We start from the raw sequence: 12,411 nt of genomic DNA, 5'->3' as shown, positions 1-12,411 counted from the left end.
CTCCTGTCTCATGAGATGATGATAGATAATGGGGCTTTCAATCCCAGGGTCATGGTTTCAAGCCCCACATTGGGTGGTGATCTTTTTTTCCTAAATATTTTATACAAAATATTTTTTTTAATTGATTTTTTTTACCAATGATGAAACTCTACAGTTAAGAACAAATAGTGAGACTGGTCCTCACCCAACTAATTGGGAAGGAACTATTTTTGCCATTACAAGAAGCTGATTTAAAATAGTTGCTCTTTGAGTAGTTGTAATTTTTTTTTGATTTGTTGTAAAGGAGACAGTTATAAGGCATCAGCTTGCAAAAAAAATGCATAATTCAGTGACAGAAAGCAGCACTAGACTTAAAAGCATCTCCTACTTTAAACAATCTGACACTGCCTTTGCATCTGTGAATGTGCAGGAAGTGCTCTCCTCCTGTGTTGCAGCACAAATAAATGCAGCCCTTCGTAACACTACCATGGGTACCTTTTTTTTAATACCCACCAGAGAGGAGAGACAGGGCCTTGATTTAACATCTCATCCGAAAGATAGCACCTCTGTAACAGTGCAGCATTCCCTCAGGACTGCACTAGGATGTCCCCTCAGGACTGCACTCTGATGTCAAGCTTGATCTTTACGTTCAAGTCCTGTAGTGGCACTTCAACCCACAACTTTCTGACTTAGAGGCAAGTGTGCTACCAACTAAGCCATGTCTGACACTGTGTATCATGGGAGAGGCAAAAATACTGCAGATGCTGGAGATCTGAAATAAAAACAAAGTGCTGGAAAAACGCAGCAGGTCTGGCAACATTTGTGGAGAGAGAAAGACATTTAATATTTTGAGTCCGATATGACTCCTCTTCTGAATGCTGTCAGACCGGCTGAGTTTTTCCAGCACTTTCTGTTTTAAAACAAAGGAGCGGTCTTGGCCATATGAAGCTGCTTTTTACTGGTGCTCATTTGGTTGAAGGCTGGCAAAAGTGTGCTGGCTTCATGTGTTTGCACTGCATATTCCAGCAGCAGAATTATTGACCCAATTTTTTTTTGTTAGTTTCTACAATTCTGCGGCCAGGGTGCTAGTCTCTGCAAGCTTTAGGAATTCCATTGTTATAGTGAATGATTGAAAAGCAGAGTTTGAAGTGGCTTGAAGACACTTATGTTGCTGTGCCAGACCCAGCTGATCAAAAAAAAAGGTGGAATTGCTACATGTAAGTGGTATTGGATGTAGAACAAATAAATTTGGAAAAATAACTGATGGGATAAAGGGATGCTGAGATACATTTCTGGACAAAGAATGAATTGAGAGATATAGTGTGAAGGTAAGATTGTAATCAACCAAAAAGGCCTGGGATCTTTCCTGTTCTTAAACGTACTTATTGTTCGATAAATTAAAATTTAAATTAAACTGGCCAGGGCTGAAAATGCAAACTTTAATATTAAATTTTCTTCATTATAATAATAACTAAGGACTGCGAGGTTAAAATTATCAAGAAAGACTGAACAGAAAAAAGAGAAGGCTGAGGGGGTGGCCTTGAAAATTATGTAAGGGTTTTGTAGGATAAATGTAGACAAGATGTTTCCACTTGTGCGGGAAGTCCAAAATGAGGAATTCAGAAATCTTGGTGGAACTTTTCCGTCGGCGAGAAGGGGGCGGGGCCCACTCGCCGACACGAAAATGATGTGGGATGACGTCGGGGGGAATCCCCAACGTCATCCCGCCCCGTTTAAATCTTCAGGAAGGTGGGGGCACAGCGCGATCAGCTGTCCGCCCGCCGACCTGTCAATGGCCAATTGAGGCCATTGATAGGATAATTAAAACAATTAAAGGCCCTGCCCCTCCAGTTTAAGGTTGGTGGGCAGGCCAGGAGCCCTGGCGAGCTTCTGAAAAAACATGAAACCTCATCCACCGGCGGGATGAGGTTTCATGTCAGTTTTTAAAAAGTTTATTAAAGTTTTTGTGCAATTTATTAACATGTCCCATCTCGTGTGACATTGTCACGTGAGGGGGACATGTTAATGATTTTTTTATTTTTCTATTTTTAAAGTTTGAAAACCTTTCAGCGATCTCCCTGAGGCAGCACTTAGCCTCAGGGAGATGTGCGCTCTTTCATGCGCATGCGCGAAACAGCGCTCCCTCGCATTTGGGAATCCCCCCCACCCGCACAGGAAGTGCATAGCGCTTCCTGCCGGACGTCACACTGGGCAGGCCTTAATTGGCCCGCCCACTTAAAATGGCGGCGGGGCCCGCTTCTCCAGCTGGGATCGACTCCCCACCCACCGGAGATTGGGTTGGGCCCGCCCGCCCGACAGGCAAAAAATTCAGCCCCTTGAGTATTGCTGAAAGAAGAGACATATCGAAGCTTTTCGTCTTGCACTCATCAGGACACTTGCAAGAATGCCAATATAAGGGGGAAACAACAATGTAATACTGTATGTGAAGAGAGTGCTGATTGGTTGGCATGTGGACTCTGATTGGTAGAGATGTTGCCAAAGGAGAATGTGCCAGTGACGGTGATTCAAAAATCCAACTAAGGAATTCAGGAGAAACTTCTTTATCCAGAGAGAAGTGAGAATGTGGAACTTGGGAGTAATCGAGGCAATGAGCATAAATGCATTTAAAAGGAAGCTAGGTAAGTACATGAGGGAGAAAAGCACCCAAGGATATGCTAAAATGTTTTAATGAAGTAGGGTGAGAGGAAGCTCGTGGAGCATAGACCAGTTGAGCTGAATGGTCTGTTTCTGTGCTACAAATTCTATGCACAATTTATAATGAAATAAAAATTGTTCACATATATTGCTAGGGCACCTACGAGCTTCTAGAATTTAATTAAACAATTAGTTTGACATGGAAAGGAACTACAGTGAAAGCAGTATTAGTAAGCAGTCGGATTGATTAATGCCACATTTATTGCATATAATAGCTGTTTTCTTTCCTTCAGCTTTGTGAAGCAGCACCACAGAGTAAACAGAGTCTCATGAGCCTATTTGCAGTGCAGCAGAATACTTGGTCCCAGATTCTATGAATGGTATAATATTTGCTCAGGAAAAAAAAGTACCTATGTAAATCTTTGTATTTTTAAATTATTGTTTTTCTGTCTCATGTTCCATTGAACAAATTTAGATTAAAAATTCACTTAATAATGCAGAGATGACTGGGATTTTTTGGAATAAAAGCAAAGAACTGCGGATGCTGGAAATCCAAAACAAAAATACCTGGAAAAACTCAGCAGGCCTGGTAGCATCGGTGGAGAGGAGCACAGTTGACGTTTCGAGTCAACCAATTAATTAATTAACTTATTAATTAGTTCTGTTGAAGAGTCATGCGGACTCGAAACGTCAACTGTGCTCCCCTCCACCGATGCTGCCAGACCTGCTGAGTTTTTCCAGGTATTTTTGTTTTTGGGATTTTTTGGAATCTTGTTAGACTGTCAGCACACATTACCATACATCAGTGATATAATAGTTACAAGCAAGTTCTTTTTCTTCAAAGCAGTGTTGCAGTTGAATATGCTACATAATTTATTGTGTATCTAATTAGGAATTAATGTGCTTAAAAATTCTGTCTTTGAAAGAGTTTAATTATGGATAGTCCCATCATAGAACCAGGCCTTTTGATATGTTAAGACTATATCTGTTTTTGTCACACTATGAACCAGTTCCTTTTTTTTCTCAAGCAATTGTCTAATTTCCCTTTAAAAGAATTTGTGGGCTCTTAATTCAGTAATCTTTTATGGCAGAGAAATTTGCATGCTAACCACCCTCTGTAAAGCTTTCTTCTCCCACCCAGCCGCACCACCCCCCCCCCACCCCACAATCTCATCTTTAATTCTAGGCTAAATCACATAATGAGTTAGAATAAAGAGTTCATTTTAGGCGCACACAACTATTTTAATAGTGGTGTTCATTTTTTTTTTAAACAGAGATAAAGGTTCAGATGCATCATGGAGAAATGACCAGGAACCACCAACTGAGGTGAGTTGATTCCAGTTGATTGTTTTCTTCCCTGGTTGCTGAGTGATGCTTTTTTCCAGCTCAGTAAACATTGCATGACTTAAGGTAAAGGCATAAAAATATCATCAATAAACCTTCATGTACTACTTATCCTTTGTGAGCTTTATAGATCTATTAAGAGATAGGTGAATTCAGAGTAAGAGATCAGCATTGGGAATAGATTCAGCTACTTTTATCTGATATTTATTGTTCTCTTACAAATAACAAAATAACAAACAAGACAACAAATCATCAGTGTATTTTAATCTTTTTATTTGTTATTGCTTTTTAAAGTTTTGTTTAACCAAACATCATCTAATTGAGGTTTTAATCATTTTATTTACATTTGTCTTTATGTCTAACAGTAAAGTTCATGAATTTATTATTAATTCTTATTGTACTTTTTGCATTTCTGCTACGCAACATAACCCCTGGCTACTCTTTTCTCTACTGCTCTGGCTTTTCTCTACTGCAAACAATCATCTTAAACCTCTTCTTAAACCCCTCTCCCCTGATTCCTCCAACAAGGGTGAGGAGGTCATGGATTTCTTTGTCACTAAGATCAAGACAACTCGATCAATTGCTTTTGTTGTGTCACTCCCTTTGCCTAGCCCACCATGCCAAATTTCCTCTAAGGCTCCTTCCTGCCCTGAACTTGCATCTTTCTCTAGTTTCTCTCCTGAGATCGTGACAGCCTCATGGCCTACCTAAGGTCATCTTAATGCCACTATCTCTACTCCTGTTTCGCCAACATCTAGAACTGGATGAGCAGAAACTTTCTCCAGCTGAATAATGGAATATTGAACCTAGTGTTTTGGATCCCTAGCACAAACTCAACTCCCTAGCCACCAACTTCATCCCTCTCCTTGCTAATGCCTGAGACTGAACCAGACTGATTGCAACCTTGGTATCATATTTGACCCTTAGATAAACTTCCAATCACACATCCACTCCATCACTAAGACCTCTGTAGCATCACCCAATTCTGCCCCTGCCTCAGCTTATCTGTCTTTGAAACCCTCATCCAAACCTTTTGTTACCTCTAGACTTGACTATTCCAACAGGGTCCTGGTTGGTCTACCACACACAGCCCTCTGTAAATACGAATTAGGAGCAAAAGTAGGATTCTCGGCCCTTCAAGTCTGCTCCACCATTCAATAAGATCATGGCTGATCTGATTGTAACATCGTTCCCACATTCCTGCCTACCCCCGATAATCTTTCACCTTCTTGCTTATCAAAAATCTATCCACCTCTGCCTTAAAGATATTCAAAGATTCGGCTTTCACCGCCTTTTGAGGAAGAGAGTTCCAAAGACTCTGAGAGAAAAATTTCTCCTTATCTCTGTCTTAAAGGGGCGACCCCTTATTTTTAAACAGTGGCCCTTAGTACTAGATTCTCCGTACTAGATTCTCCAACAACAGGAAATATCCCCTCCGCATCAACCCTGTCAAGACCCCTCAGGATCTTGTGTTTCAATCAAGTCACCTCTTATGCTTCTAAACTCCAGCAGATACAAGCTGTTGTGGCCGTTGGTAAATGCTGAGCTGCTCAAATCCCAAAGGGAAACTTGAAACAACTGCCCACAACTGTTTTGCAATTTGTATATATTTCGAGATGCGTGCCTTGAATTCAGTAGTAATAAGACCACCAAGTCTTATAGGTTTCTTACAAAACTAAATTAAACCTTTATTAATAGAAGAAATGATTTTAAGCACGTACATAGATCTACAAATTACTATTATGATAACTTCTAAATCCCCTAGTTAATCTAACTCCCAGCTACACTTTTGTCAAGGCAATAGATTTTAAAAGACCCAGGCAAAGAAACACTATACCCTGAACAATCCAATTCAAAGTGAGTTTTCTTAACTTCAGTTCATTGTAGACAGCAGCTTGAGGCTTAGATGCTGGAGGCTTTTCACATTTGTTAGATTTTAGAATGCCTTCTCTTGTACACAGCCTTCTCCCCTTTTACACATATTTACTCCTTTGAATGCAAATTCCCATGGTTTACCTCTGCAATAATAAGAACCCATCAAAGTTCCAATTTTACCAGTAATTTTTGGGGAAAATAAACAGTTTCTTAACTTCTCCTGGCTTGGTGAAATATGTTGCCACTGCTACCACCCCCCCCCACCCCTTTTTTTTAATTCAAGCTGGTCTGGTTTATTTAAAATGCAAATATTCCCTTTACACCTTACATTCTAAAACTTCCCTCATGTTTACCTACTTAACATTTCAAACCTAGCTTATCTTATACATCAAAGCCTTCAGAGCAGCTGACTTTAATTCAATTAACACACAGACACAAAGACCAGCTGCCTTTAATTCAATTAATACACAGACACAAACACAGGCACCCCACTATTACTCTACAATAACGTTATGAAAATTATTATATCTTCCTGACATAAGCCTGGCCTGTTCAACCTTTCTCCATAAGACAATCCACCCAATCCTGGCATTAGTTTAATAAACCTTCTTTGAACTGTTTCCAATGTATTTAATTCTTCCATAAATAAAGAGTCGAATACTGTATACAATACTCCAGATGTGGTCTTATCAATGCCCTGTATAACTGAAACATAACTTCCCTACTTTTCTATTCTATTCCCCATACTGCTCATGTCTAACTCGTCCTGTTTGTCCTTTGCTCACTGACCTACATTGGCTCCCAGATAAGCAGAGCCATGATTTTTAAAATTAGCATCCTTGTTTTCAAATCGCTTCATGACCTCGCCCCAACTTTGTAATCCCCTCTAGCCCACATTCCGCTGACAGATCTGTGATCCTCTAATTTTGGCCTCCTGTACATCTCTGCTTTTAATCGCTGCACACTTGTTGACTATATATAGTTGCCTGGCCCCTAAGATATTGAATTCTCTCCCTAACCCTCTCCCCTCTCTATCTCACTTTTCTCCTTTAAAAGACTCCTCAAAACCTAAATCTTTGACCAAGCTTTTGGTCATTTGCAATATTTGCAGTATCTCTTTCTATAGCTAGGTTTCATGTTTTCCTTTATAATACCACTGTGAAACGTCTTGGGGTATTTTATTGTATTAAAGGCTCTATACAGTACAAGCAGCTGTTGTTAAACATATGACCATTGTTACCTAAAAGATAACACATGCATGCAGTTATTTAGCATGAACTATAGAACAATCCAAAACAAAAACAGAATTACCTGGAAAAACTCAGCAGGTCTGGCAGCATCAGTGGAGAAGAAAAGAGTCGACGTTTCGAGTCCTCATGACCCTTCAACAGAACTGAGTATAGTTAGGAGAGGGGTGAAATATAAGCTGGTTTAAGGTGGGGGGGGAGAGGAGAAGTTGAGGGGGGGGTGTGGTTGTAGGGACAAGCAAGCAGTGATAGGAGCAGATAATCAAAAGATGTCACAGACAAAAGGATCAAAGAGATGTTGAAGGTGGTGATATTATCTCAGAAAATGTGCTAATTAAGAATGGATGGCAGGACACTCAAGGTACAGCTCTAGTGGGGGTGGGGTGGAAAGACTGACAAGGTATTAGTTGTAGATTTTAAAATAATGGAAATAGGTGGGAAAAGAAAAATCTATATAAATTATATAGATTTATATAGCCTGTCTCTTTATGGGGTATGTGGAACATTCCTTGTTCCAATTTTGCTTCCAATCTCCACCCCTCCATCATTTTCACATGGTCCATCTCTGACACTTCCCTTCCCTTCCTAGACCTCTCTGTCTCAATTTCTGATGATAGACTGTCCACCAATATCCATTACAAGCCTACCGACTCCCACAGCTACCTCGACTACGGCTCCTCACACCCCGTTTCCTGTAAGGACTCCATCCCATTCTCTCAGTTCCTTCGCCTCCGTCGCATCTGTCCTGATGACGCTACCTTCAAAAACGGTTCCTCTGACATGTCCTCCTTCTTCCTTAACCGAGGTTTTCCACCTACGGTCGTTGACAGGGCCCTCAACCGTGTCCGGCCCATCTCCCGTGCATCCGCCCTCACGCCTTCTCCTCCCTCCCAGAAACATGATAGGGTCCCCCTTGTCCTCACTTATCACCCCACCAGCCTCCGCATTCAAAGGATCATCCTCCGCCATTTCCGCCAACTCCAGCATGATGCCACCACCAAACATCTCTTCCCTTCACCCCCCACTGGCGGCATTCCGTAGGGATCGTTCCCTCCGAGACACCCTGGTCCACTCCTCCATCACCCCCTACTCCTCAACCCCCACCTATGGCACCTCCCCATGCCCACGCAGAAGATGCAACACCTGCCCCTTCACTTCCTCTCTCCTCACCGTCCAAGGGCCCAAACACTCCTTTCAAGTGAAGCAGCATTTCACTTGCATTTCCCCTAACTTAGTCTACTGCATTCGTTGCTCCCAATGCGGTCTCCTCTACATTGGAGAGACCAAACGCAAACTGGGCGACCGCTTTGCAGAACACCTGCGGTCTGTCCGCAAGAAAGACCCAAATCTGCCTGTCGCTTGCCATTTTAACACACCACCCTGCTCTCTTGCCCACATGTCTGTCCTTGGCTTGCTGCATTGTTCCAGTGAAGCCCAACGCAAACTGGAGGAACAGCACCTCATCTTCCGACTCGGCACTTTACAGCCTTCCGGGCTGAATATTGAATTCAACAACTTTAGATCTTAAACTCCATCCCCCCATCCCCACCCCGTTTCTTCCCTCTCCCTTTTGTTTTTTTCAATAATTTATATAGATTTTTCTTTTCCCATCTATTTCCATTATTTTAAAATCTACAACTAATACCTTGTCAGTCTTTCCACCCCACCCCCACTAGAGCTGTACCTTGAGTGTCCTGCCATCCATTCTTAATTAGCACATTTTCTTAGATAATATCACCACCTTCAACACCTCTTTGATCCTTTTGTCTGTGACATCTTTTGATTATCTGCTCCTATCACTGCTTGCTTGTCCCTACAACCACCAACCCCCCCTCAACTTCTCCTCTCCCCCCCGCGCCCCCCACCTTAAACCAGCTTATATTTCACCCCTCTCCTAACTATACTCAGTTCTGTTGAAGGGTCATGAGGACTCGAAACGACGACTCTTTTCTTCTCCACCGATGCTGCCAGACCTGCTGAGTTTTTCCAGGTAATTCTGTTTTTGTTTTGGATTTCCAGCATCCGCAGCAGTTTTTTGTTTTTATAGAACAATCCACCTGATTGTTCCTACTTTTGGCATTGTAAGTTACGGTTAGTAGTAACCATTCCATTAGTTGCAGTCAATTCAGAGTGACTCTGGTCTTCATAAAGCTGTACCTGGAGCTGTAACTCAGTTACATTAGACAATGCTATTGTCTTTTTTCCTGCAGAGGTACATATGTTAATTACTTGTTTGATTTCAATATAATCTTAACTTTGCATCATTTTAGCACAATGACTTAATTCACTTGTCTCCTTTTTCTGTAATAACCTCTCTATAAATCAGATCTACACCAAATATAATTCTTCAATTTTTTTTCTCTGAAAGTGTGCACATGATTTAGTAATCATTGGAAGGATAAAACTGTATCCCTTAATTATCTCTCTTATTTCATTAGTACAGTACCAGTAGCATTTCAATTTGAAAAAGTCTTGGGTTCACTAAGGGAAATGTTTTTTGTGGAGCTTGCTACAGTGGCTGGACTCAGTGGTTTCACAATGACGTGACAACCAGAAAATCATCAGACAGCTGTTATTGTCTCCAGAGGGCAGCGTGAGGGGGGGGATCTGATTTAATTATTTATCTAGTCATTTGTTTTTGGAATAAAAAGCAGATATATGTGACCACATCTGAAATTTTCAGGGCTACGAAGGAATTAAGGATGTTGTTCAAGGCAAACTATTTGCATACCAGGGTAATAATAACAGTTACACCATTGTAGGCTTGACTTATGTATGAAAATACAATTATTTTTTAAACAGAGATAAAATAGTGGGGGCAGAGTATGATGAACACGCTTATACTTACAGCAGAAGAAAACACAAAATGTTGGAAATCGGAAACGAAAACTAAATGCCGCAGGTTAATTGTTATCCAAAGAAATGAAAAACAGTTAATGTTTCAGGTATAATCTTTGATCACAAGATCATTACTGATGAAGATGATAATTTGGTCATCTTAATTCATTCATCCAGAGTGACTTCCATTGCAGTATCCAATTCTTCCTGAAATTATTCCAGGGTTTTTGGCTCCACTACTCTATCTGAAAATTTATTCCATTATTGATCACTATGTAAATAAGAATTTCCTACTGTTGGTCCTAAAATTACCTTTTATTAGTTTGAACCTGTTTCCCCTTGTTCTACACCCACAGCTTAATTTATGTAACATTCTGCATTAGCTTTTAATCTTTGCCTAACAATCTTCATACCGCAAAGATTTTCTCCCTCTGTTCTAGACTGATGGCCCAAGTTTTTCCAGTCTTTTCTCATGATTCCAGTCCTTTTCTCAGCTGGTGCCTTGATTGTTTGAAGGTGTCTCTTGTTTTTGGTTTCAAGAACTAGATGCAGTAGTCAAGATTTGGTCTGACCAGACCATCATCAAGTTTGTTTACTTTAGTTTATGGTCTACTGTTTGCTGTGTGGTTCAACTTTCTATTGATTTTACCAGTTGTTACCCTGTATTGGTTGGACATGTTTAGTGTTGGAATCACTTCAGACTCCTAGGTCTCTTTAGTTCTATCCCTCCATCATGGAGTTGGCGTGTAGAACTCTTCATCCTTTCTGTTAATTTTTATCCTGTCTGCTGTAAATTTAATTTCCCTTTACTCTGCCAACTTAATATTTTGTCTAATTCATTCTATGTGCTTTGACCTGTCCCTTCCGGTTCCACTGTCACTCCTGGATTAATTTTGATTGTTTTGGGGCCAAAATGTAATTATTTGACTTCCAGATATGAAACCTGGAATGCTTGTTGTGATGAATTAATTAACTAAGTACTATCTGTAAATGACATTCAGGTATTTATGAGAACAAGATGAGCTTGAAATGACTCTTCACACCAGCTGTTAATATCCATAGCAACTGTTCTTCGCAATGTATTTATGTTTAATGTTAATTGGCAGATATAGTGCCAAATTTCTGTCTTTCATTCAGCTCAAATAACACCTTTTCTGACCCCTCAAAAGCCTCTTATGTGTATTTGTGTCAGCTAACCATTGTCGCTCTTCAATATCCATGCCTTGTTGACTTGGTAAAATTTAAGTATTCTGTTCGGATTCTAATGGTGAGTCAATGCAAGGCCCCTCAAGGGAGCCTTCCCTAGACAACCAAGAATACAAATTAAACATTGAATAATACATTTTCATTCATAAATACAGTCCAATTCTTGGATGGAATAAGTCCAATTTTAACTATATGCAAAATTGATGAGCCAGCGAGATTATAACTCAACAAACACAAAGAAGTATAAATACTGCACATTCAGTTCCATAAACATTAAACAGCAACCATCACTCTGTTTCAAACTCTTTTGCAAAAGCGTCTATTTTGAGATTATTTTGATTTCTAGCTTCATGAAACAGGTGTAGGAAATCTATTGTCTCATCCTTTCACTCATAACCTATCAATACAAATTCAGACACCTTGCATGGAAAAAGACTTGTGTTAATCATATGTCCTAGTGTCAAATGTACCTTATCTGAAAACAATGGATTGCTTTTAAAGCCACCCTTGAAAAAGGAAGCCCTTCTATTGAGTTAAAAGAACACATGGTTGAAAAGTGCAAGAGTGGCCTGCAGATCTGGTGCAGAGTGGGCAATGATACTGAAGTGATCAGCAAATGGTAGATCATGTACATCTATGGTGGTCAGTTTAGTTTTGGAACGGAGGCGACTGAGATTAAAGAGCTTTTCAACTTGACGGTATTTTATACTAACACCAGAGGGCAGTTGATCTTTGAGGTAAATAGCCACTGTCAGGTACATTGTAAATAGTATGGGGCTATCACACAACCTTACTTGACACTGGCCTGGATTTTGAAAGCATCTGTTTCAGACCTCCTACTCAAGGCAGTTAAAGCCATATCATTATGAAGCAAATGCAAATTTTGATGAAGTTTCTTGGACATCCAAATCGTTGGAGCACAATCCAGAGCCTAATGATTTATTGAGTGGAATTTTCCCACCCTGCCTGTGGCTAGATTCCAGTATCATGGATGTATGAGAAATGCTTTCCTCAGGGAGAAACTCCCTCTGGTGCACAGGTCTTCAACACTACAGCCAGGATGCTGTAATATGTCCTTGCCTCAGCTGTGCCCAGAGCATATAGGCACTGCTTGTTACATAGATTGGGTGCTTCAATTATCCAAATATAGACTGGATAGGAATTGTGTTAAGGGGTGGGGGGGGGCAAGGGTTTCTGGAATGTGTTCAAGATAATTTTCAACAGCAGTATGTTTCCAATCCAAGGAGAAGGCAGGCATTGTTGGACC

At 40.5% G+C, this 12,411-nt stretch overlaps 1 protein-coding gene across 1 annotated transcript in view; it reads left to right on the top strand.

The window, feature by feature from the left end:
* naf1 (nuclear assembly factor 1 homolog (S. cerevisiae)) overlaps nucleotides 1–12,411 on the top strand; it is a 282,046-nt gene that overhangs the window by 206,575 nt on the left and 63,060 nt on the right. The window contains exon 7 of the mRNA XM_078540728.1: nucleotides 3,909–3,960. Coding sequence (XP_078396854.1) covers nucleotides 3,909–3,960 — 52 coding nt within the window. The remainder of the gene's footprint in view (nucleotides 1–3,908; nucleotides 3,961–12,411) is intronic.

This window comes from Cetorhinus maximus, chromosome 1 (assembly GCF_964194155.1).
Source record: "Cetorhinus maximus chromosome 1, sCetMax3.hap1.1, whole genome shotgun sequence".
In the NCBI taxonomy this organism is placed as follows: Eukaryota; Metazoa; Chordata; class Chondrichthyes; order Lamniformes; family Cetorhinidae; genus Cetorhinus; species Cetorhinus maximus.
The sequence above is the reverse complement of the archived record's forward strand: the minus strand, read 5'-3'. Positions and strand labels throughout refer to the sequence as shown.